Here is a 27,555-nt window from a genome sequence, read left to right on the forward strand (position 1 = left end):
TGACTTCATTTTACGATCACAAACAGAAGTGAACTTTTACACTTTTTTACTCCATGTGAGAATTGTTCATTGTCATGAGGGAAAACGTGTTGATGCCAAAATGGGAAATTTGCGCTCTCTGTGTGTGTGACAGAGAGAGGGGGGGGGGGGGGGGGGGGGGAGGAGATGTGGCATTGTAGTGCAAAGTATTTACTGGTTTAAAAAAAAAGCAGTAATAAAAAAAAAAAGTTCAAAAAATAATATTTATTTCACATAAGAATTTCACATTTACAGTATTTACCAAAAGTCACATTTTTTATATATTCTTAATCTATATGTACATAATATACATTTTACACAACACATACAAAATAAGGGTTGAGGAGCAGATCAGAGCAACGCGTCCAAGTCGTGTGTGTGTGTGTGTGTGTGTGTTGTACACTGTGTGCACAATTATTAGGCAAGTGAGTACTCTGACCCTACCATTATTTCTATGCATGTTTTCCAACCGCAAGCTAGGTACACTTGAATGCTAATTGGATTTAAGCATTCTCAGGTGGTATTTATTTGTGTAATGAGGGAGGGTGTGACCTAAAGTCATTAATACCCTATATTAAGGTGTGCATAATTATTAGGCAGCTTCTTTATCTCAGGCAAAATGGGCCAAAAAAGAGATTTAACAGACACTGAAAAGACAAAAATTGTAAAATGCCTATCAGAGGGATGCAGCACTCTTGAAATAGCTAAGCTATAGAAATGTGAGCACAGAACAATCAAACGTTTTGTTGCAAATAGTCAACAGGGTCGCAAAAAATGTGTGGAGAAGAAAAGACACAAATTAACCGCAAAAGACTTGAGAAGGATTAAACATGAAGCTACCAGGAACCCATTATCCTCCAGTGCCACAATATTCTAGAACTGCAACCGACCTGGAGTGTCCAGAAGGACAAGGTGTTCGGTGCTCAGAGACATGGCCAAGGTAAGGAAGGCTGAAACACGACCACCACTAAACAAGACTCACAAGTTGAAATGTCAAGATTGGGCCAAGAAATATCTGAAGACAGATTTTCCAAAGGTTTTATGGACAGATGAAATGAGAGTGACTCTGGATAGACCAGATGGATGGGCCCATAGCTGGATAACTAATGGACACAGGGCACTTTGACTCAGACACCAGCAAGGTGGTGGAGGGGTAATGGCATGGGCTGCTATTATTAAGGATGAGCTAGTTTGACCATTTCAGGTTGAAGATGGACTTAACATCAACTTCCAAACCTACTGCCAGTTTCTAAAAGATACATTCTTCAAGCAGTGGTATGGGAAGAAGTCTGCATCATTCAAGAAGGCCATGATTGTTATGCAGAACAATGCACCATCACATGCACCCAAGTACTCCACTGCTTGGCGAGCCCGCAAAGGCCTTAAAGATGACAAAGTAATGACATGGCCCCCTTCCTCACCTGACTTAAACCCTATTGAGTACTTGTGGCCCCTTCTTAAGCATGAGATTTACAGCGAGGGAAGACAATACACCACTCTGAATAGCATTTGGGAGGCCATGGTTGCTCCTGCACAAAAAGTTGATCGTCAGCAAATCAAAAAACTAACAGACTGGATGGAAGGCTCATGGCAGTTATTGAAAAGAAGGGTGGCTATATTGGTCACTGAATATTTTTGAAATGCTAGAAGTGTTTATTTGTTAATTCTGAGTTGTTTATTTGTTCCACTGAAAATTAAAATAAACAAGTGAGATGGGAAACTTTAAGCTTTTCATTTAGTTGCATAATAATTCTGCACACTAAATGTTGCCTAATAATTCTGCACACTTATATATTCCCCTGAGAAGGCCTAAACTCCCCTTTCCTTTGTTAATCATTCTGGTTTTAGGTTTATTAACAATTTGGATTGACTGAGAGCACTGTATTTGTTCAACGATAAAATTAATCATCAGGAATACAACTTGCCTAATAATTGTGCACACAGTGTATTTATACATCGGTTGCACGTGCAGCAGTCAGTGTGGAGCTACTGCAGGTCCACATGGTGCTGTGTGTAGTGTTGTGTAGTAGATGCCAACCAATTCACATTTGCCATTCTATTGTGTTATGTGCGTACATATTCAATATAATGCATATAAAATTAACTCATGAGTTTAATCTCGCTATTTGACATTCAGTAAATGTGAGTATTCGTATATAGTATCAGTGTGGCGCTTTAGGAAGTGGGATCCAAAAGTTCTGAAACTGTTCCTGTTGCGAATGAACAGCGTCGTGGGTGCGGAGCCTTAAAATACGTCATGAAAACGACCAAGAAATCGAGCGCATCATGCATCAGGACGCACACACCCACGTCTGAGACCACACTGAATAAGACTGTGCACTATTTTTAGGTCCCTATTTAAATGTAAGAGAACGTGCGAAACTGCTTTGTACAGAAGGTCCGATTGCCTTCGTGTCTAATCTCTGCTCCTGAAGCGTGTGTGTGATCAGACAACACTTAATCCAAAATGGAACATAAGATTTTACGCAAACTTCGTGTCACACCGAGTGCGCACTGACGTTAAAGACCAAGAAACGCTGAGATTCAGGTAAATATTTCACTTTTAACTTAAAATAATGTTGTATTAAATTAGAAAAGAATACAAAAGAGAAGCATTTTCACCAGAACACGCAGACTTTTGGACCTACATGTGTGTACGAGTGAGAGACAGATTACTGTATATACAATTATTTAGTATCCAATAGTGAAAAACTCTCACTGTAGAGATATAACGTAATCTTGACATCTTTCAGATGCTCACAAGAGGAAAAAAACAGAACAGAACAGAACAGCGCGTGTTTTATGCTCCAAATAAATTTCCACTTGTCTAGTAAATACACACTTTGGGCACAGTGTGTATTTGGTTAATTAGCAAATCCTCTCTTTCTCCCCTTCTATGTGTCTTTCTCTCCGTTTCGTCCTTCGTTTTTAAAAAAAAAAGGGGGGGGGGCTGGATCTTTTGCTTCTTACGTACAGCTAGTCATTCTGGAGCACAGTTAATAACTTAACAACTATTCAAATAAAAAACACGTACAACAACAAAACAGGTTTTGCGTGTGTGTGTGTGCTACAATAAGTGTCTTTGTATGACACAAAGTGTGTGTGTGTGTGTGTGTGTGTGTGTGTGTGTGTGTGTGTGTGTGTGTACTGTATATAAAATTGTCCATTCCAGTTGAGTTGGTAATGTTGCTGCTACATCGAGAAACCACTTAAACCGGCTGTAGACTTTTTGGAGAAGCTCGGTGATCTTTGGCTCAATAGATTATGGTCCGTCTTATAGACGGTTACAGAAGGTCGCCTCGGTTTGGCCAAACAGTGAGCAGTTCTGATTGCCGTATTGTCCATCGTTCCTCCAGCTACAGAGTACTTTTACAAAAACGCAATGTTTAAAAAAAAAAAAAAACGGTGGTACACTGAGTGAAATTTGGGACGTTTCCCTTTAGAGCAGCATCCTTTCAGGAAACATTTTTGCTGACTGGAGCAGACAAGAACAACGAATCGGCCCTCTCAACACGGTTCCTCCCCCCCCCAGTGGCCAGCGCTGGGTTTCTAGAACTTCCTTCTGTGTGTTTTGGTAGACACACGCCACCTTCGTTTCATTCTCTGACCACTGTAGTGCTTTAAAATATGTTACTGCAGAACCAGCAGTAATAATAAAGTGAGCGGTAATGATGTAAGGATGATCAGAGACGCTGGTCTGACCGCGGAGGAGTTTGCCCGCACAATTTTCTGAACCTCCGGCAGCTCGGCATCACCTGTGGAAAGAGGAGGAGAGCAGAAAAACACCAGTTCTTACTCATTTCAACTTTTATTTAAAATCATTTTTCAGCTCAGTGAAATAAGTGACTGTGGACCTGTTGGTACGCGGTTCAACGTGGTGTGTGCGCCTCCTCCGCTACCTTTCCCTGGTCCGACTCGAGCCTCCTGTGATCCTGAACGGGGAATAAAGACACATTAAAAGTCGTTTCACAAAGTCACAATATGATATACAGAATGGCATTCAGCCTTCAGCGACGCTCACCATCACTCGCAACGACGTCCACCCTCAGCTTCAGACACTCCTGTCCGTGGTGGTGCAGCGGTTTGGCTGTTTGAAAAGAACGAAGAAAGAATTATTATGGGAAAGGCGGTAGGAAGAAACCAAAACACTTTCTTTGAGCTTGCCAGAAATTCTAAGCTGGACCATCTGGACATGTAAACAATCAGTCACGCCTTTAATTATAGCCTTGTGTGGTCTAATCCTCCACTTTTCATTTGCTTTCTTGTGAAAGAGCCTTAAAGTGCAGCTGGGTATTAATGATCTCCACCGTTCCTCCAACCAGCAGCATGCAAGACTACTCCGTTATAGAACAAAAGATCGAGCCTGAAATCAGTGACGGCACATTTTTACTGAAGAAGCAGCTCTAGTTTTAGTCTCCGAGCAGACAAATCAAACCCAACTGCTGCACGTGTGGATCACAGTGTAGCCCGAGAGACACAGTGCCTGGAGCGTGGAGCTGCACGGCAGTGCCGGGGACCTATTCATTACTGACGGGCTAAAAGGACACACGGACCTGACTCATACACGATTCTTTTCTGGCAGCTCGCGGTGCCATAAACTTAAAATTGGCCCGTCCTGGGTGTGGACTGCATGATGTAATCATACACTAAACAGAACCTAAACTTTTGACATGTGCACCATGTAAGCTTCTGCCAGTTTACTACGATAGAAACAACGAATCCTGTACTAAGCGGATTTAGCGTTTAACGTTACGTCTTGTGTGGCTCGCTGTACGATGTAAATAAGCCAACAAATGAGGAAATAATTATAGCAATTTTATTTATGACTCACAGATATAGTAGTAGCTCTGGCCTGGGCGGAACTCCTTGCCCAGGGTGAAGGGTGTGAAGCGCTGGAACTTCTCAGAGAACTTTTCTGGTGCGTGCAAAGCGAACGGCTGGCCGCACTCCCAGCGCATCTGCTCGTAGGACTGTGGTCGGCACGCCTCGTAGTCCTCGCGCTCCACCATGTACAGCACATAGCGCTCGGCCTCCTGGGTCGGCACCGTGCCCAGAGGGTAATGAGGACACACGATGTCCAGGTAATCATTCAGATGCACCTCCACGACATAGCCGTCACCCTGAAACCTGCCACAGCAGAGCCGAGAGAGAGAGAGAGAGAGAGAGAGAGAGAAAGAAAGACAGCATGAAATGAAGAACCCTGGAGAAATGAATCAATTTTCCATGATGGATCATAAGAAAACCTGATCAGAAAGAAGACTGAACCCCGACACCATCACTCGATCACAAACCCTAAAGGTCACATGATGCTTTTCTGAGAGAAACCAGTACAATAAAGCAATTCTTTTTTCACAGCATCTTTTCTGGAAATTATTTCTTTAAATTTCTATTAATAAAATTTGTTTATAAATAATTAGGCATGGAATGATTCACCGAGTTCACGGTTCAATTCATGACACTGGGTTCATGATTCGATTTTCCCATGAGATTTTAGGGGAAAAAAAAAAAAACAGTTGGGGGGGGGGGGGGGGAGCAACAGTTATTTTCCCCATTCTTTAATCAATTTAAATATTATTCTTTAAATTCGTTTCTTAAGACAAGGATTTTTTAAGATGTTACCTTGACAGTTTCGGCGGACACTTCCGCCTTCTTCAAAACAGTCACCAGATGTCGAGTGGTGACGTGCCTTATCAGTTGAGGTTACTCTAAGGAGGCGTGAACGGCCCGCCCAATTTGACAGGTAGTCCACGCCTCCTGCTGTCAGGTCGCTCCTCCAGGACGGCGCTCCAGGTGTGTGACAGCGCGTACGCTCCCTCATCCCGGTTCATCGTTCTCTGCGCACGCTTTCGTATCTCCACTGCCTCTAAAATCCAACGCTGGAATCTATTCTCTTCAGCGCGAATGACTCTGGCCTCTCGACATCTGGTGACTGTTTTGAAGAAGGCGGAAGTTTATCGCCGAAACTGTCAAGGTAACATCTTAAAAAATCCTTGTCTTAAGAAACGAATTTAAAGAATAGTTTCAATAGGTAGACATAATGAACTTTCACTACATACAATTTAAATATTCTTTTTATTCAAATAAACAAAAGGGTTTTTTTCTTGATAACCAACAATAACTGTTTACCCACATCTGTAAAGGTTGGAGTAAAATATAGTCCATTAACTAAAATAATCCTTTTATTAAAAATAAAGTTAATAACAAATATCCCTTTTCTTAATAAACTTATGAACATTTGTTCCGCCTCCATTTGCTTCATTCCCCCCCGTGTGTGTTTTCATAGCATTAGAGCTGTGCTACTTCTGCCTACGGTGAAGCCACAGGTGTTCCCGCTATTGTACGTTACGATTGTAATTTTTTTATTTCCTTGATTCAAAGAGTCAGTCAATTTTTTTCAATCATGATTTATCACTGCACATCAGGACATGCCTATAAACAACATTTATCATAAATATCTTCTCTAAACCTCGCAGTCGATGAGAACGAGATGAACAATTCTACGGATCACATCACCCAGCTCGAATACAAAGTTCAATACAAAGCAGCAATTAAATAGCAACAATGGCACCCCCTTTTATTGTATTCTATAGCTGGTTAACTTCTTCCTGAATGATTTTTAGAAGTCTGAAGGTCACCATGGAGGAAACAACGCAAAGTCGATCATCGGAATGCTCTTGTAATAGCTAAAGGAAGCAGACAGAGACCTGATCTCATTTCTACACAACCTGCTGTAAACCATCTGTCCTACATGGCAGCAGTGGAGCACAATCACGATTCCAATCGCTTCGGCATCGATTGCAAAACGTGGGCTTGAGGAGCGCTGGGAAATCAGCAAGGACAGAGCCGGGACCATCGGATTGGGAAAAATCTACAGCCCTGAAAGGAAAATGATTAATGGGGTGAACGTACAGAGTGCAGAGGAGACGGTATGTTCCACCAGGCTGTCCATCAGCGTGATGCAGCGCAGGCTCAGACTGCATGCACGCACGCGCAGTGTTTAAAATGCATGGTCACTGATATAACCTCCTACAGGACAACAGGAAGTGGTCTGCTTCACGAGATTAGAACGCAGTCAGAATACCTGCAGTGCAGAATGAGGACAACTGAAATCTACAGAATCCCCCAAAGAGAAATGTCCCATCCTAAACACACACACACACACACTGAGCAGAACTCGAACTTAAGGCATTAACACGGTTTCAAAGGGAAAGGTCACACCCGCCCGAAACCAGAGAAATAAATCAGGTGTTCTGCCTGCACCCCTTCTCATTACGCACACACACACACACACACACTCCTGTTCTAGCAGACAGAGGGACCCGAGACGGGCTGATTATTTCTCTTGACTCCTCTCCTTTCTTCTGTCCTCCCTTATTACACTCCTCCACCAGCTTTCCTGCTCTACTGGCTTTTCTCTCTCGCTCACATTCCAGTCAGAGAAAGAATGTGTGTGTGTGTGTGTGTGTGTGTGTGTGTTTAAAGCTCATGTCAAGAAATATTGCAACTGCAGGCCAAATCCTAGGACTACAACAACATTGCCTTTTGAAGAAGCGAGGGGAGGAGAGAAAGAAAGAGGAGAAAAAAGAAACCCACCACACCCCACACCACTACACCTGGAGGTGATCATTAACATACCTTGTTTATTCAGTGTAACAAATGGTTGCTGTGAAACTTTACCCGCTCGAGAAGAGCTAGAAACAGTCGACAAAAAAAAGTGTCAACATGGCCATCACTGGTATAAATCTGCCAGTTTGAGTGTGTTTTGTTGAACTTTATAAATCTGCCAGTATTACTGAGTGCAGATCAGGGGATGAGGAATTCTACACCAGATAACAGGAAAGTAAAAAAAAAAAAAAATGATCAGAACCGTCACAGCTTTCCTCCACACGTGCACAAAATATTCCATAAACACTGCATATTCTGAAAAAGACAATATTCGTACGAAGCAGTATACATGGCTCATGAAAAGGAAGATCTCATCTCATCTCATCATCTCTAGCCGCTTTATCCTGTTCTACAGGGTCGCAGGCGAGCTGGAGCCTATCCCAGCTGACTACGGGCGAAAGGCGGGGTTCACCCTGGACAAGTCGCCAGGTCATCACAGGGCTGACACATAGACACAGACAACCATTCACACTCACATTCACACCTACGCTCAATTTAGAGTCACCAGTTAACCTAACCTGCATGTCTTTGGACTGTGGGGGAAACCGGAGCACCCGGAGGAAACCCACGGGGAGAACATGCAAACTCCGCACAGAAAGGCCCTCGCCGGCCACGGGGCTCGAACCCGGACCTTCTTGCTTTGAGGCGACAGCGCTAACCACTACACCACCGTGCCGCCCCTGAAAAGGAAGATTCCGGTAATATTCCCATTAAGGTCCTGCTCACACTACAGCTGGTGATGAAAAATTCGTAACATCGCCACCAATCGTGCGATGCATGGTTTCACGAGGTTTTTTTTTTTGGGTGTGCGAGTCTCTGCCTTGTGAGTGGCCAAAAATATTGTGAAAATTTCAGTGCATGCACTGAAATGTGGTGGTGACATTTTCATCGGTAAACTAAGCAGGGAATACTTGGAGATGGGTTCCTGAAGCTTGGGAAACCTTCGCCAAGCCTCAAGATGCATTTGTCTTGAATCCATATCCCCGATGCTTACAGGAGCCTCAGCGGCAAGGCATAGTCTAACCTTCACCGAGACTTAAAGTGCACTTACATTCGGCAATCCTTCACCAAGGTTCGTAATGGGTTGGGCAAAGGGTTCATGAATATTTGGCAAATGTTTGGCGACAGTTAACTAAGTTGGCCTAGTGGTTAGCATGTCCACCTCTTGATCGGGTGATGGTGAGTTCTATTTGCGGTCAGGTCATACTAAAGACCATCATAAAAATGGTACCTACTGCTATCTGGCAAGGCATACTGCAATAGTGGGGAGTCAAACACTCGCCGTTACCAGAGGACCCGCCCCCCCACCCCACTCTAACCCTGGCTATATAATAGGCATGATAGGCTGAGGGCTGTAGAAATGGAGATCGGGGTGGGGGGAGTAAGAGTTGGGGCAGGAGACTGCCTGGGAAGACCAGATCCTGGTGTGGCAGGGACTTCAACTTGGCAACGGTTAGGCGATGCACTTGTGATCATCGCTGATGCCACACATTGTTAATCTATTGAGCAAGGCATCTGCGATCGTGGCGGCACGGTGGTGTAGTGGTTAGCGCTGTCGCCTCACAGCAACAAGGTCCGGGTTCGAGCCCCGTGGCCGGCGAGGGCATTTCTGTGTGGAGTTTGCATGTTCTCCGCGTGGGTTTCCTCCGGGTGCTCCGGTTTCCCCCACAGTCCAAAGACATGCAGGTTAGGTTAACTGGTGACTCTAAATTGAGCGTAAGTGTGAATGTGAGTGTGAATGGTTGTCTATGTGTCAGCCCTGTGATGACATGGCGACTTGTCCAGGGTGTACCCCGCCTTTCGCCCGTAGTCAGCTGGGATAGACTCCAGCTTGCCTGCGACCCTGTAGAACAGGATAAAGCGGCTACAGATAACGAGATGAGATCTGCGATCGTTCTCCTGCCAGACGTCGATACATACAAGACCCTCAAGCATACCTCCGAGGAAAAATGTCAGATCTCCTCAAAAGTAAAGGGCCAAGTGTTCACCTGCTGTGTGACCACAACTTTTAGCTCACCGGTACATCGCCATGCATCACCACCAAAACCCATCACAAGTTGTAGTGAGACTGGAGCCTAACAAGCAGCAGTGCGATCAAACTGCTGTAAAATCTCCAGCTCAGACATGTATTCCAAATGTGTTGTCTGCGTGTCTTTTTTTTTTTAAGACCCTGTCCTAAAACCTGATCATCGTCCACATCTGAATCAGAAAATTTTCATTTTGGAATACGCCGTCTACGCGACCTGCATCAGATTCCTAACACGGTCAGATTGGGAATAACAGTGGAACGAGTGTGAACGTAAACATACTGATGGACTCCAAACATGCCAGAAGGAAAAAAATAATAATAATAATAAAAAACCCTCATCGACTCGCTCAGTTGACTCTCCAACGCTCTCGGACCAACCCAGTCAAAATGGTGGCCCATCACACAGACGAGCAAAATTCACTTCTATAGCTATTCATTAGTCATTAATCGGTGTGGCACGGTGGTGTAGAGGTTAGCACGGTCACCTCACAGCAAAAAGGTTCTGGGTTCGAGCCCAGTGGCTGATGGGGGCCTTTCTGTGTGAAGTTTGCATGTTCTCCCCGTGTCTGTGTGGGTTTCCTCCGGGTGTTCTGGCTTCCCCAACAGTCCAAAGACATTAGGTTAACACGTGCCCCTTTTCCACCAAAGCAGTTCCAGGGCTGGTTCGGGGCCAGTGCTTAGTTTGGAACCGGGTTTTCTGTTTCCACTGACAAAGAACTGGCTCTGGGGCCAGAAAAACCGGTTCCAGGCTAGCACCAACTCTCTGCTGGGCCAGAGGAAAGAACCGCTTACGTCGGCGGGGGGGGGGAGCGGAGTTGTTAAGACCAACAACAAGACCGCGAAAGATCGCCATTTTCAAGCAACGAGAAGCAGCAGCTGTACAAACACGAAGTCGTCCATTATTATTGTTGTTGCTGCTGCTGCTTCTTCCGTGTTGTTGTTGCTTCGATATTCGCACCAAGGTTTATGCAAACGCAGTGACGTAATGACGTGGCTCCTCTTAGCACCGTGAGCTATGGAAAAGCAAACTGGTTCTCAGCTGGCTCGCAAGTTGTGAACCAGCACCAGCACCGAACCAGCCCTGGAACTGATTTGGTGGAAAAGGGGTAATGGAGCAGCCTTGGGCTGAAGGTTCAGCTGAAGTGCCCTTGAGTAAGGAACCTAAATCACAACTGCTCCCTGGACGCTGTAGCATCACTGCCCACTGCTCTGTGTACACACACACACACGTGTGTGGTGTTCACTGCTTCAGATGGGTTAAATGCAGAGGAGACATTTCACTGCGCTCGTGTGCATGTGACAAATAAAGGCTGCTTCTTCTCTTCAACTACTACATATGAACAAGTATAAACAGAATCATGGCCGGGTTTCTGAAATTCCTGAACCGTTGAAACTCCCACTGAATGTTCCCCTTCATCCCACAATCGATCTTCAGTTTTAGCTCGCTCCCTCTGGGCACAGCTCAGGAACGTACCGGTTTTGGCTCCCCACACCACGAAGAACTTGTCATCATAACTGCTTAGAGATCAGATGCTGAAAAACGATAAGCGCGATCCAGTAAGCATCGCAGGGTCTGTCCTTTGTCATAAAATCCTCTTTTTCTGTGTCATGGGATGAAAGGATCAAGTGTGTTTCTGGAGAGCGGTGAAGCGAGATGGATTTCTGGATCAGGTTTTTACAGATGGTTATAGACATGTAGAAATATTCGTCCAAAGAGTTGGATTTAAAAAAAGGCACCATTAAAGGTCGTGATTAAAAGCTGTTCGCAGTACGGCTGCAATGTGGTCATCAAAAGAGGGTCGGAGGGAGGGCAATTAAAACACAAAGCAGGGTATTAAAGTGGCCCCGGAGGGGGGTAATTATGCCGCTCCACCCCAACCCCTGAGGGCGAGGAGTCGGAGGGCAGACTGAGAAATGGGGGATGGGGCTCACCCCATGTGTAAGGGGTCAGAGGCGCTTCTTTGGACTAGTGAGTGTCCTCTGGAAGTTTACAGTTACTTCATCAATGGGTTTATTCACACAGAAAAAGCTTTTCACTCTGTGGCTGTTAACACCTCGACTCCGCACACACACACCCCTTCAAATCTCTCAACGTGACTAAAGGCCAATTTATCCTGACAACGCAGTCCTCGCAGATGGCGTCGCAGATGGCGTCTGTGTAGCCCCCCCCTTTGCAGACGCTCTGCGCGCACCTCCCAAAAATTGTGACCACCGCAGAAGCCTTGCAGACAAGAGGGCTCTGATTGGTCCACTCTACATCCGCTGTACACGCACTTCCGCTTCCCTACTTTCCCGGTTTGGTTTGTTTTCACGACCGGCATTTTTAAAAACACGAGCGAAGACGGAGCAGCACGAAGAGCGGTTGATCGAGGAAGTACGGACATCTATATGACTCCAGTTCTAGTCATTATACAGCAAGTAACCGGAGGATAAACACTCCACTAACCACACCCACCAACTACTCCTAGCGATTTCGCGCCCCGTTGCGTTGTGGCGGTGAATAACATCGCGCACGTCTATTATCCCCGCTCAACGATAAATTACAACTGTCTGCGAAAAGCTATCTGCGAAAGCCTTGTCGCAAGAGCATGCAGACGCCTTAACGGTTAATGAGCATTAGCAGGCGTTAATGTTTCTTCTTTTAGGGCCAAGATTGAAAAAAAAAAAACTCAATTCCTCTTTTTCCAACTCTTGAGATTATTTTATCCTTGAGATTCAATACAAATGTGCAAAGTTGAGCCTCAACAGGCTGAAAGTGATTAATCGCACAAGAGAAACGTGTGAGGAAATGGGTGTGTGCTCATGAATCACCCACATCATCAGTGGGTGATGATTTGGTTCAGCATTTTTTTTTTTTTTTAACTGGAACCCAAGACCCTTGTCCTGCTCAGGTCCTTTCAGTCGTCGGGTTGTTGGAGTTGCGTTTCTCTTCACGTCGACCCCCTCTCTGTCCATCCACCGCTCTTCCTCTCGACTAACAGGAATGTGAGCGTTCTGGGGGAAGGGAGGGCGAGCGAGCGAGTGGTGAAAGGTAGAGGAAATGCTCTGAGTCAGCAGCGGAGATTCTAACACACACACACACACACACACACAGCTGACTAATACATACACTCCATTCCTGATTCACCTGTTTTACGGTTAAAACTTTTCACCTCTTCCAAGCAGACTCGGATTTAAAAAAAAAAAAATCTGGCTCATGATCATACAACATCGTCAGCTTTGTAGAATATTAAATCCAAATCTACTTTTCATCTTTTATACCTTTTGTCTACCCCCCCCCCCAACCACACACACACACACCTGTTCCTCATTTTCTTCCCTCCACCTCCATTTAATCAGTCAGTCAGACAGCTTCAGTACAAATATTTCCTTTCTGCACTTTTGGTGCTAACATTCTGGATGACTAGTTTGGAATGCTGCGAGGCCGGATAATCGGCTACTGTGTGCAGCCGGATTACGGAGCCTGGGCTTCAGAGGTGGCCACACGGTCCTATTCATCCGCAGCAGACCCTGCCTAATGCAGAGAGAGAGAGAGAGAGAGAGAGAGAGAGAGAGAGAGAGAGAGAGAGAGAGCTTGGGGGCCCAGGGACAGATCCCCCTTTGTTCCATAGCCGGATCGTTACAGTGGAGTAGTTTTCCCAAAAAGTGGACAGACAGTTTCGGTAAGTGCTCAGGATGAATGAATGAAGGAACAGAGATAGAGAGATAGATGCTTTATTAGAAAGATTAAAGAACAAAAAAAAAAGCAAAGCTTTGCACAAAACTGTACATTGTTTTGTTCCTGCTTTGAAGTGCCGCGCATGTGCCTGAGTGCGGCGTGAGGAAGAATGATGGAGAAGAAGAGAAAGGAAAGTTGAGAGAGGCTTTGATACGCCACAACAGTCTCCATCTCCAGCTCAGGCCAGACTCACCCTTTCATCTCCGTGCTTTCTCCTCCCTCTCCCTCCCCGTCTGTCCGAGCGCGTTTTTGGTGCTCAGGAAGCCTGCGTGATCCCCTCATTCAGAGCTTCTCCACCCCCACTCGCAAGCCCCCTCTGCACCAATCACAGGCCAGATCACTGGAATGCGAGGCATGTTGGTTAGTGTCCTGCCTCTGTGTGTGCTGGTGCTGCCCGTCCTGCTGCCATGGTGACCCAGCTCGCCCTTTCAAGATAAGATTGCCAACCGAGATCATCCATCTTTTCTCATTCCGACCCTTCTGCACTCGTCTCTTCTTTTTCGCTCGTCCACAGCTGCAGGTTTTGTCGTCGCGTCATTCTTCAGAGATGCCAAACTCTCTCCATGGAAACATCTCCCTTCGTCAGAGAATGACTGAGCCGGTTCCTCTATTGATTTTATTCAGTGATAAAGATGTTGGCATTCATTGCATGTTGAACTGAAAAAAAAAAAGGGAAAAACCCTCACTGATTTCTACAGGTGGGAAATGTTTGTGTGACCAGATCAGACATTCTTTAGTGTTTTTGAGTCACGGTCTTCCTGTTCAGTGCTCAGGGTTAATATTAACCTGCCATGTAAACACGAGAATTCAAAAAGAAAAAAAAAAAAAAAAATACACAATGCAAGTACATTAGTACCAGACCAAGGTTTCGGCTTGGAGCCGGCACAAGGTGCCTTCAGACCAGAGGAACCTTTCATGGTCCTTAGAACTGCTGGAGGAAGTTCCCCCTTTTTCATGTGTCACACTGCAGGAACTGAGAACGGTTCTAGTTCTTAGAATGCCGTTTTGAGGGACTTACTTCAGAGTAGGTTCTCTCCTAGCACAAGAGGAACTGTGAGTGATGTAAGAGCATGGTGATTGGTCAAACACGAACCAATGCAGCACTGGCAACTGCCACTTTTAATGTCGCCACGTAAAACGTTGGAAACACGATGGAGGAAATAAATCCCGTGCGATTTTGACATGTCTCAAGAAAATATAAAAATCATCATTAGTATTTCCTGCTAACATCACACTATCTGTGAAGATACTCAGTCGTCCAGGTACATAGTAATCTGTGGTTGGTAGAAGAGAGCAACTGGACTTGCTTGAAAAGTCTTGAAGACGTTTCGCCTCTCGTCCGAAAGGCATCCTCAGTTCTGTATGTTTCTACGCACTTTGGGATGAGTTCCCTTCGACGGGTGCGGGAGAATGAGAGGACTTCCAGAAAACTGGCAGACATCTTAGCCAGAGAGGATCGTTCATTTTTGTCAACCTGGAACGACCATCACTGAACAGAGGTGGGTGTTAAGGCCGAATCCCATTTCACCCCTTGGACCTACCCCTTGGCCCTTCCCCTCCATTTTGCGCGTTCACGTGAAGAGGTAGGGGTATCCCAATCCCAGTTAACGCGGAGGGGTAGGGGAAGGGGTAGGGCTTCTGTACCCCTCCAAATGGAGATTTTCCTGGAGCTGACTCCGAATGAAGGGGTTTGAGTGATTTCCCACAATGCCATGCGGATTTCAGCGAGATTTCATGCGGATTTCAGAAAGATGGTTCCCGCGGCGAAAGATTGTCATATGCACTTGTTCAGAGTGGGAATACACACTTTGGCCCAATCCCAATTCTAATTTCTACCCCTTCCCCTCCGCCTTCCCCTTGGCCCTTCCCCTTGAAACTGAGCTACAAGGCATAGGGCTTGAAATTCAACCCTTACGTATTGGGATAGCCCTTCAACGATCGCATACGTCATCGCGTACCTCCGTCAGCATTTACGTTAGCAAAACGCGACGCGTCATTGGCTGCGACCAGCCGCTACAGTCAGAGCCAGAGGCAGAAATCTCTGCTGGCAGGGTGTGATTTGTTAACTAACACCACTGAATGGGATATCTTTGGCGCTTCGTGCACCACATCCGACAGAATGAGGTGTCAGAACACTCATGTAAACAATAAAAGCGAGAATAACAGAACAAAACGTACGCAGTAAAGCAACTGAAAACAATACTCACTCCCAAAGCTTTTTAGCAGCAGCTTGGATTTCAGAAATCGCTGCTCATTCTCAGCTCGAAAGCGAATCAAGCGGCGTGTTTCCTCTGGAGAACAACTTAAAACACGTAAATAATGGAGAAAATACATTTATGACAATCTTTCGCCGCGGGAACCGCCATCTTTCTGAAATCCGCATGAAATCTCGCTGAAATCCGCATGGCATTGTGGGAAATCACTCAAACCCCTTCGTTCGGAGTCAGCTCCAGGAAAATCTCCGTTTGGAGGGGTACAGAAGCCCTACCCCTTCCCCTCCGCATTAACTGGGATTGGGATACCCCTACCCCTTCACGTGAACGCGCAAAATGGAGGGGAAGGGCCAAGGGGTTGGTCCAAGGGGTGAAATGGGATTCGGCCTTTGGGTCACTGGGTGCAAGAAAACAGCTTTCCTACAGTAGGAGCGCCTTCAACCTGTTCCAAACACATTTTCAGCGCATAAAGCAAACTTTTAACAAGGAACAGTGATTTCGAGTGAAATGAGTGCATTCGAGCATATGTGACATGAAACAACTTTCTAAGCATGGATTTTCATGTTTTCGAGCTTTTAACACATTTTCATCATATTGGTCATTTTAACTGTCTGAAACGAGTTTTCAACATAGTACTGTGATATGCACTTGTTCAGAGTGGGAAAACACACTCTCCGTTTAGCTGCAGACAACGGTAAAAAGAGGCCTATAGCCCAGGACACAGTGATCACAACAGCAGCAGACGGCATTTCGGCAGAGATTTCTGGTTCTGCCTCTGGCTCTGACTGTAGCGGCTGGTCGCAGCCAATGACGCATTTGGTCGCGTTTTGCTAACGTAAACGCTGACGGAGGTACGCGATGACGTATGCGATCGTTGAAGGGCTATCCCAATACGTAGGGGTTGAATTTCAAGCCCTATCCCTTGTAGCTCAGTTTCAAGGGGAAGGGCCAAGGGGAAGGGGGAGGGGTAGAAATTAGAATTGGGATTGGGCCTCAGACATCTATCAGCCACCTACAATGCAGCCATCAGCATTCTGATTCGGATTCTATGATGATCCATGAGAGGATAAATACTGGATACTCCCTATTAGACAGACAGAACTGAGGAAGCCTTTCGGACGAGAGGCGAAACGTCTTCAAGACTTTTCAAGCAAGTCCAGTTGCTCTCTTCTACCAACCACAGATAACATCACACTAGTAAGCCGACTTACGTCACTACAGCATTCCTACAGGTTTCTGAATGCCAACATGGGGGGGGAAGGTCTGTAGTTCTCGGTGAAGCTCCTCATTGGGTAGTTCCTCTCAGGTCAGTCGCAAAAACCGTTTGGTCCAAAAGCAGCGATGTTCCGTGTCTGTCACATGAGTTCATTTAGTTTCAACATGTAGTAAGGAACAGAGAGTTCTACCACGTTTAGCTAGAAGTTACAACTCATAATTCCTGACTTTCGACCAGGAAAAGAAAAAAAAAAAGAACAGGGTTAGGGGGTTAGTTGAACCCTAACCCTTGACCCTAAGGAGGTGGAACATGACCTCATTCCAAGCTCCAACTTCACAGTTGTGAAACACAAACCTTCAAACAAACTTGTTCTGATGCGCACTGTTCAGTCACGAGCAGCGGTTCTCTCCTCCGCTACAGGTTTCCTCCAGAGGTGGACAAAGTACCCAACTTCATTACTTAAGTCAGTCAAAGTACAGATCCCACTGGTCAAACGTTACTCCGATACAAGTGAAAGTTGTCCAGTCAATTTTTTACTTAAGTTAAAGTACTCGCTTTTAAAAATACTTAAGTACATTTTCTGTCAATGCATTGTTGCATTACTGTCACAACGCTTACAATACTTCATACCTCTGAAGCAACCTACCGAATTATTTTGTGAATTCACAAAATGAACGCATGCTGTGCATCATGGTGGTTTAATGTTGAGCCACGACGCGCCAGCTGACGTGCTAGTAAACTCTTCAAACTCGAAATCATATTTGGTAGCTAACATTACCAGAAAAGAAAGATTTCTACATTTTGTTTATTTGGCAAGATTATGCTAAAACATTTCAGAAAGCACTTCAGATAAGTTAGCGTTACTCACGTTAGCGTAACTCCATTTTTACATGCTAACTAACAGTGTCCAAGTTAACTAGCTATGTGTTATTGTTCGCCGTGGACAAGATGATGGCAACTTGGCAGGAAAATCCACAGAAAGTCATTTGACTAACCAGACTGCATCGCTATTGCAACGTTATCGCTGGCTCTAAAAGCACAGACAACTTCACTGCAAGCTTTCTCTTGGAATAAAACGTTTCCAGACCTCAATATGCTTCCGCAGGTCGGACGGCGAGTTTTTGTACTGTAGGCTGTGATGTGGTTTGTTTTAGGTAAACAAAGCAAACATTTAAAACGAAACGAAGCTTTAATCCTTTCAGAAAACTGAAACATGGGTTCACGGGCCATGAGTGTGTGCATACATTCTCCAGAAGAACCGCCTCCTTCCATTCTGCCATCAACTGATCACGTTAAATAACGCTGCTGAGAAAAATCACTGAACTTGATTTTATACAGTCTACGGACTTGACGTGACCCTAGTGATTACTGATCGGCTCTCAGTGTCACTTGCGAAAAAACAAACACGTTTTAGAAAAGAAAAAAACATCGACTTTCAAAGCTGCTTCATAGTAACGAGGACCTTGATAGAAATGTGGTGGAGTAAAAAGTACGAGATTTAATGTCACAACATTTGAAAGACAAAGTCATAAGTTTCCAAAAAAAACATACTTAAGTAAAGTACAGATACTCAAAGTGTACTTAAGTACAGTACTCAAGTAAGTGTACTTCGTTACTGTTCACCTCTGGTTCCCCCCACAGTTCCTGTGTTCATGAGAGGGTAAAGTGTTATAGGTACACACGCTGTTCCCACAAATCTGTAAAACTGGCCTTCCACTGCATTCTTCACATGCAGAGGCAAGACAGACGCTGTGTTCACACTTATACCGGTACGAAAGTGGTATAACTGTATCGATACAAAGTATACCGGTACAGTTTAGTGCATCTGTCCACACTAGCGAGAAATGTTTGCGGTTTTCTTTCACGGTAGTTGAAATGCGCGTGCGTGAAATGTTTCCGTGGTTACCGAGTAACTTCCTTCCGAGAATATATGCCATCCGTTATTTCGAGAGCTCAAGAAAACAAAATTATTCCATGATCTCAGCTGGATCACTGTATCTCCGTCGGTAGAGACGAAGCCGGGCCAGTCTTCTGCGGAGGTGCCGCGGACTCATTTTGAAATTATCGCTTATTAAAAGACTTAATGCAATCTCTCCCTGTGTCAACCCCTGATCAAAATATTGCCTTATTAGGTGATCGATTATTCCAGACATTCTAATGACCAAAGTTGCGTCTATACAGAATGAGAAATAGCCCCAAAGTCAGCATATCACAAGTCTCTTGGCGCACCTGAATGAACCATTTCTCAGCCGTTTACTCGAGATCATGAAATAACGGTTTTGTTTTCTCGAGATCTTGAATTAGTTGTGTTGTTTTCTCGAGATCCTGAATTAATTTAGCCTGGGCCCGCCCATCCTAAGTATGACGCAACACGAGGGCCTGTTGCGAGCTTAGTCTGGCAAGGCAAGCTATCTCCAGCTCCTCCAAGCTCCCGAAAAATCGGGAGCCAATCAACTTTGAGCGTCTCCAACGGCCCTGGGTAGAGGCGTGTTCAAGGCAGTGACGTAGTAGAACTGCGACCGGAAGCCATAGATTGTTTACAGAATCTATGCCGGAAGCGCTTCATTCACTAGAAACATTACGAACATGGAGCAGCGGCAAGCCTTTGACACAGCGGTAGATGCTGTATTGAAAGCGTTCAACGGGAAGTTCTCATTGAAAACGGAGCAAAGAGCAGCCCTGGAGGTATTTATCTTCTTCCTGTTACTCAAGCAGTTTCCGTCGCGTCACATACGTCAGAGGAAAGAGTGATGTGATTGGTTTAAGCTTCGTCACAGCCTTTTCTGGCTTCGACCAGTAGCAAACAGGCATTTCAGGGAGGCGGGTCAACCACGCGCTTTGGGAAACGGTTGGGCTTAATAGCTTTGCCAGACCAAATGCTCGCAGAGCTTTGAAGTCGTGTTAGCCAGACTAGAATTAATTATGTCGTTATCTCGGGATAACAAGGTGAATTAAAAAAAAAAAAAAAGGATTATATGAAGGGCCTCTCTCGGCTTCCGTACGGATGAAACAGTGTGTGTGCGCTTTTTGTCGTCAGTGTACAGTCTGTATTTCTGGTGGTCATTTATTCAGTCGAATTGTATAAAACGTGCGAGGCAGTTGAGAAAGAAACAAAACGAATCTCCGTTCTTCACTATTTTATTCAGCGAAGACATCGATTGAGGCGTGTGACTTTGTGCATGCGCATTATATTTGTATCGATACAGAGCCGCTTCATCTGTCCACACTACAGCGAAGCGCTACAGTACCGGTACGAAACCCATACATTTGTGGGTTTCATACCGATACAGTTATACCGCTACAGTACCGGTATAGTTGCTAGTGTGGACAGGTGTTGCGGTACGAAAGTAGTTTCGTATCGGTACAAAATCCGTAGTGTGGACAGGGTAAGAGAGAACACGATGATGAGAACCCGAGAGAGACACAGAAACCGAACTGCATGCATTATTGTGGAGAAAATCAAGTTCAGCTGATCCAACCTCAGTCCTGAAGAGACAGGTGAGGTTAGCTGAACCCCCCCCATCACACACACCAAACAGCATCCCGTCCACGGTCATCGTCTCTCTCCCTCTCTTAAAACATTAACGTGAGCAACAATACCACAGAGTCCAAAAGGAGTGTGTTTGTGCAACTGTGTGAGCAAGTGACGGCGAGCTAAATTGTGGGAAGTTCAATCATATTCCCAGGCTTCCAGTATGTGTGAATAAGTGCAGACTGTGTGACAGATTTGTTGAAGAAGCAGACTTCTTGCGTGCACAAGCGTGTGAGAAAGGTATTGTTTACGCCACGTACAGGATGTGCCCTTTTCCCGGGAAAAGAGCTGGCCAGGAAACACACACAACAGGGGGACAGGCCGTCTCTCTCTCTCTCACACATACACAGCCCTTTTCCCTAATTTACTATTTCCTATCTGCAGTCAGATTTATGGTTTAGATACGGTGGGAGAAAGTCGTATCTCGATCTCATTAACTCTTACGTAACGTAAGAATCTACGGAGTCCAGTGAGGATCATTATATTAACCAAACCGTGGAATCATCAACACCGTCACCATCTGAGGGACACTCGCTGGACGAAAGCGGAGCCGCAGCGGACACCCCGCGTGTCCGAGAAGGGGGAGAAATGGAGCAGACGGACCAGAAAAGAAAGTTTTAAAGCAACAGAAAGAAAAAAAAAAAAAGGGCGAGATGAGGAGAGAAGGGTGAAAGAACAGTAGTTCAGGAGATGGTGGAAGAGTGTGTACTGAATGATGGTTACAGCTGCCAAGAGTCTCATCTCATCTCATTATCTCTAGCCGCTTTATCCTGTTCTACAGGGTCGCAGGCAAGCTGGAGCCTATCCCAGCTGACTACGGGCGAAAGGCGGGGTACACCCTGGACAAGTCGCCAGGTCATCACAGGGCTGACACATAGACACAGACAACCATTCACACTCTCATTCACACCTACGCTCAATTTAGAGTCACCAGTTAACCTAACCTGCATGTCTTTGGACTGTGGGGGAAACCGGAGCACCCGGAGGAAACCCACGCGGGCACGGGGAGAACATGCAAACTCCACACAGAAAGGCCCTCGCCGGCCACGGGGCTCGAACCCAGGACCTTCTTGCTGTGAGGCGACAGCACTAACCACTACACCACCGTGCCGCCGCTGCCAAGAGTGATTAAAAAAAAAAAAAAAAGAGGTGGGGTGGAGGGTAAAAATATCACACCTTTTTTCCATTCAGTCGTCTTCTTACAAAAAGGTAAATAAAGGAGAGAAAAGAGAAAAAAGAAAATGCATGTAAGGTGGGGATAGAAGGTCGGAGAAGAAAAGAGAGAAGATAAGAACTGAAGGGTGGACTAACCCCACCATTCAGAGACCACCAGAGAGCCAGCGAGAGTGACAATACAGAGATAGAGTAGATGGCACTTCACCACACACACACACACACACACACACACACACACACACACACACACACACACCTCCAGGCTGTCTTTGTTAAAATACTGCAGCAGTGCCTTTCAGGGCTGATTAATCCATGTAAAGAGTCTTTTCTGAGGGCAAAATGGCAACAAATCGGGCGAACAAGCGTCACTAAAAGGAAGAAGGAGATGGAAATGGTCAGAGGGAAAGAGTTAAAAGGAAAAGAAAAGAAAGACTGAACTTTGTGCCAGTAAACCAAGCGGTGCCATGGGCATGCAGCCAAGGGCGAGACAGAGGTGTGGAAGAGATGGGGGGAGAGCAGTGTTCTTAGAAGGGAGAAAAAAAAAAGAGCCAGAACTGGAATCCTGAGTTCGTTCTTATTTCAACAGCATATAAAGTCAAAATGAGAGAAATCTATTGATTTACTTAAATAATTCATTCAGGTCTTTTACTTGTACGTCACTATACGCTACGCCGCGGGGGCTCCGGGTGAACGAGACGATCGGAGAAACTACACGGACAAAGCGCACTGACAAGCGAGTCCACTGGGAACAGGAAGTGCGGTTAATGTGTCAAAGACGATGAGTGATGGAATACAATCTTTCATTCTGACACTCCCTAAACACACACACGCCAAGGTGTGCAATATTAACGGACCCACAAGCAGGGGCAGGTATAAACACATCAGTGCAGTTGGTTTCTTGGAATTGGACACGAGTGTACGTACGTGTGCAAACAGACAGACAGTAAACGACAACCAGCAACTTGATATGACAATTTATGGCCAGCAGAAGTTGAATTATTGGCTAAAGGCATCTTCATCATCCAGTTTTAAACATGACGGGGGAGATTGCATTGAGGATGAAAATGTCAAACTAGTTTGCGGGAAGTCAAGAAAAATAGATGCGCTAAGAAAAAATATGCAGCAAATGCATTTTTCCCAGGGCTTCTTTTTTTCTCTGATTATAGGATTAGACCAAAGAGAGACAGACAGAATGTAAAAAGAGTTCGCCATGATAAACAACAACAAAAATAGCAAGAATCACTTGCTATTTACAGTGGTGCTTGAAAGTTTGTGAACCCTTTAGAGTTTTCTATATTTCTGCATAAATATGACCAAAAACATCATCAGATTTTCACACAAGTCCTAAAAGTAGATAAAGAGAACCCAGTTAAACAAATGAGACAAAAATATTATACTTGCTCATTTATTTATTGAGGAAAATGATCCAATATTACATATCTGTGAGTGGCAAAAGTATGTGAACCTTTGCTTTCAGTATCTGGTGTGACCCCCTTGTGCAGCAATAACTGCAACTAAATGTTTGCGGTAACTGTTGATCAGTCCTGCACACCGGCTTGGAGGAATTTTAGCCCGTTCCTCCATACAGAACAGCTTCAACTCTGGGATGTTGGTGGGTTTCCTCACATGAACTGCTCACTTCAGGTCCTTCCACAACATTTTGATTGGATTAAGGTCAGGACTTTGACTTGGCCATTCCAAAACATTAACTTTATTCTTCTTTAACCATTCTTTGGTAGAACGACTTGTGTGCTTAGGGTCGTTGTCTCGCTGCATGACCCACCTTCTCTTGAGATTCAGTTCATGGACAGATGTCCTGACATTTTCCTTTAGAATTCACTGTTATAATTCAGAATTCATTGCTCAATCAATGATGGCAAGCCGTCCTGGCCCAGATGCAGCAAAACAAGCCCAAAACACGATACTACCACCACCATGTTTCACAGATGGGATAAGGTTGTTATGCTGGAATGCAGTGTTTTCCTTTCTCCAAACTTAACGCTTCTCATTTAAACCAAATTGTTCTATTTTGGGCTCAGCCATCCACAAAACATTTTTCCAATAGCCTTCTGGCTTGTCCATGTGATCTTTAGCAAACTGCAGACAAGCAGCAAGTTTTTTGGAGAGCAGTGGCTTTCTCCTTGCAACCCTGTCATGCACACGATTGTTGTTCAGTGTTCTCCTGATGGTGGACTCATGAACATTAACATTAGCCAATGTGAGAGAGGCCTTCAGTTGCTTAGAAGTTACCCTGGGGTCCTTTGTGACCTCGCCAACTATTACACGCTTTGCTCTTGGAGTGATCTTTGTTGGTCGGCCACTCCTGGGGAGGGCAACAATGGTCTTGAATTTCCTCTATTTGTACACAATCTGTCTGACTGTGGATTGGTGGAGTCCAAACTCTTTAGAGATGGTTTTGTAACCTTTTCCAGCCTGATGAGCATCAACAACGCTTTTTCTGAGGTCCTCAGAAATCTCCTTTGTTCATGCCATGATACACTTCCACAAACATGTGTTGTGAAGATCAGACTTTGATAGATCCCTGTTCTGTAAATAAAACAGGGTGCCCACTCACACCTGATTGTCATCCCATTGATTGACAACACCGGACTCTAATTTCACCTTCAAATTAACTGCTAATCCTAGAGGTTCACATACTTTTGCCACTCACAGATATGTAATATTGGATCATTTTCCTCAATAAATAAATGACCAAGTATAATATTTTTGTCTAATTTGTTTAACTGGGTTCTCTTTATCTACTTTTAGGACTTGTGTGAAAATCTGAGGATGTTTTGGGTCATATTTATGCAGAAATATAGAAAATTCTAAAGTGTTCACAAACTTTCAAGTACCACTGTATGCAGAGAGAGAGAGAGAGAGAGAGAGAGAGAGAGACTGTCTTTTTGGCGTCTTGACTCTCGGGTTACTTCGGCTCTCATTCCTCCGTTCTGAGAAGTTGCGCCTACGGCCTCAGAGTCGGGTTCCTCTAAATCACAGGTGTCAGAGCGAGGTCCAAGCACAGATTAACATTCTCTCTCTGCACAACCCGCAGGGGTTTAGGGACCCGACTGGAAAACGGACTCGCCGGGGTGTTAAATCAACCGATTACGTCGAAAATCCAGTGATCGAGAGCTACCTCAACCTTCAATCACGATCACGTTGGAACAAACTCAAACTGATGACATTTTAGTTATGAAGCCGTGTTTGCTGACTAATCCGACACCACTCTGGACACCTTCTTCCATAGCTCCTCGGAGACCAGCATTGCTCTATTCCACCAAAAACAATCAGAAGATTTGGGTCACGGAGCGAAAACTGCAGCTAAATTCCCAGAAAAAAAGTTTGGCATCCATGTTACACTCTAGACGTTTTGTGCCGGGTCAAGGGAATCACTCAACTCACTCTCACACACACACACTTCATAAACTATATGATTGTAAAAACCAAAAATAAGTCATATGAGCTTACTTGAACTTCCTAGTGAAGCACTCTGTACCCAAAGACTGCACCCTGAAACGACCCATATCTGATTTTTTTGCCCATATGCGACCTGTATCCGATTTGTTACTGACAATCTGAACGACACAGATCCGATTTTTTCACATGCAACCCAGGCCGCTTGGATATGTGGTCCTAATTCCGGTGCATATCCGTTATTTTCACATGCAACTGCAGTCTGACCGGACAGGTCGCATTCATGCGACCTACACGTCATCAACAAGAGACAAACGTCACTATTCTGCGTTGGCTAATCCCGCCTCTTTGGTGGAAAACAACAACATTTGTACAGTTTTCAGAATTTAAATAGACTTTTATAGAATTGATCAAGCTAATGGTGGATTTGGTAGGGACCTGGATGTTAAACCATCCTGTATTACAAGATTATTCTGGAAATTTCCAGTAATTCGACACCTTCGGTCTCATTAGTCTGCTGCCCACATTAATCAGATTATTGTGTGAGTTCCGCCACCGCCGCCACAAAAACCACATCGCCAGGTCTCGCCTCATCTCCATGCTTTACTTGCAAACTTGAAGAGTGCGCTTTTTTTTTTGTTTACGTATTACGTAGATATGCTTATTACGTGTCAATTTGCGCATGCGGGACACTTCTGGGTCGTTTTCCGTTCATATTGGAGATCGCATACAAGTCTCATAGAATTGGTAATGTGAACAGCCTAACAAACAAATCGGATTTCACAACAAATCGGATATGGGTCGTTTCAGGTTGCAGTCTGAACGTAGTGTATAGGGTTCTCCTCAAACATTCACCCATACTGATATCTTGAGATTGGTCCAAATTGTTTATCTTCTGTTCATGTTATTTATTGACTTGTCAAATGTTTTCCTTTTTTAAACAAAACTTCGATTGATAAATCCATTTTTTTTATGTGCGTGTCCTTGTTACATGCGCAACACGATGTCTCATACCTCCTGTTCAAGTTCTTTAAAGTTCCTTGAGGAACTTTACCCTCATGTCAGTTTTTATGGAGTGACCCATTTCCACACGTGACGTTTGTTGAATTTTCATGAAGGTCATATGAAGTTATCAGACAGGACACAGCCACCAACTATGTCCCACACTGTATGCTTTTCATAACCTCTCCTACCCTTCCAGGTGAATTCCTACGATCTGGAAGGAATTAAGAAGAAGAAGAATAGCCTCGGTGCTTCGGCTGGGTTACAGAAAAGAACACGGAAAAAAGGATCCTCGATGACTGAACTGATAAACGCTATCTTGATCTGCACTCTGTCTCTCTTCACACGTCACGTCGTGATTAAAGGCCTCCTGGAAAAAACAATCACTGAGGCAGGACCCCCTCCCCCCAATTAAAGAATACAGCCAAACTACATACTATTGTACTGAATTGTGTTAAAACATACAATTCAGAACAAGTAGCATGCGGTCTGGGATGCAACCTCAGAGCTGACAGCTTGACAAGTTCACATTTCCTGCGTCCCAATGGAGCCTAGAAACAGATTGAGAGAAAAGACCATGCACTTCAGATTCATTCAGTTTTGAGAAATTTACAGCAGAAAAAAACATTCCAGAGATTTCCCAGCTCAACGTTCTGCTGCTCTTCCACACCGGACTCCTCAGATTATTAACCAGAGAAGGAAAAACAGCCCAGTGTGCCGTTCTGGGAAACACTACAGGGTTGAGGAACACAGAGAAACGTCAACTACAGAGCGAGATCCCAGAAATGGGAGCTAATGATGACGTTCAGTCAAAAATGTTTTGCCAAAGCTGTTGGCACAGAAGAACAGAAAGTCCATGTTGCAATACAGAACTTGAAAAAAAATCACCATCATCACATGAACTCCAACTGCACCAGAAAAAAAAATCACTCCCATTAAAACAAGACATGACCGTGTACTATATGATCAAATCCCACCAAGTCACCACGAGATGGAAGAACGTTTCCACCTGACAGAAGAACGAGAACGTCTCAGTTCTGAGAGATCAGTTCCCTCCATATGTTCTCCTTCTTCTCTCAGGTTCTGAGACTCTCATAGTTCTGAGAATGAGAACACTGTCTCAAAATCATGACACTCATTTATGGAGATACCAAGTGAGAATTGTGATTAAAGCTTCTGAGGCAGCAGGTCATTATAATGAGGAACCTCATGTTTCAGACCAAACTTCAAAACTTTCCCAGGAATAAACAGCAGACTTACTTCGGGTTCGTGCTGTTCCAGAAAACTGCGTGTCTCTCCGCGGCGGAGAGGGAAACGCACAGCAGAACCAGCACCACCAAACCCATCTCCACCAGCGTGGGGCCACAAAGTCTCCCTGGGGCCCTCCGAGGTCTCCTCAGCGCTGTATTATCCAGTCTCCAGTGAGGAACACAAACAGGTCCAGCTCAGCTCAGCTAATCTCACGGGTTCCGGCTCCGCAAACTCCACGCGCCACCGCAGCCGAGTGAAACCCGCAGCGCTTCCGAGCGGGACTCACCCCGCAGCTCTGCTTAGCCACGCCCAGAATGT

General features: G+C 45.0%; 1 protein-coding gene across 1 annotated transcript; it reads right to left on the minus strand.

The window, feature by feature from the left end:
- Nucleotides 1-223: 223 nt before the first annotated feature.
- efna1a (ephrin-A1a) lies at nt 224-27,536 on the minus strand. Its single transcript, XM_060904971.1, has 5 exons — nt 27,247-27,536; nt 4,850-5,145; nt 4,040-4,105; nt 3,873-3,950; nt 224-3,773 (listed from the first exon to the last, which is right to left on the minus strand). Exons 1-5 carry the CDS (start codon nt 27,330-27,332, stop codon nt 3,649-3,651), a joined length of 651 nt encoding a protein of 216 aa, XP_060760954.1. The 5' UTR covers nt 27,333-27,536; the 3' UTR covers nt 224-3,648.
- Nucleotides 27,537-27,555: the final 19 nt, after the last annotated feature.

This window comes from Neoarius graeffei, chromosome 22 (assembly GCF_027579695.1).
Source record: "Neoarius graeffei isolate fNeoGra1 chromosome 22, fNeoGra1.pri, whole genome shotgun sequence".
NCBI classification, from domain to species: Eukaryota; Metazoa; Chordata; class Actinopteri; order Siluriformes; family Ariidae; genus Neoarius; species Neoarius graeffei.

Excerpts from the sequence above, each read along its gene's own strand:
- efna1a (XM_060904971.1), bottom strand. The coding sequence starts at position 27,332 with ATGGGTTTGGTGGTGCTGGTTCTGCTGTGCGTTTCCCTCTCCGCCGCG. Across the intron at positions 5,146-27,246 it reads TGGAACAGCACGAACCCGAA|GTTTCAGGGTGACGGCTATG; the intron begins GTAAGTCTGCTG and ends CTGCTGTGGCAG. Across the intron at positions 4,106-4,849 it reads CCAGAGCTACTACTATATCT|CCAAACCGCTGCACCACCAC; the intron begins GTGAGTCATAAA and ends CTTTTCAAACAG.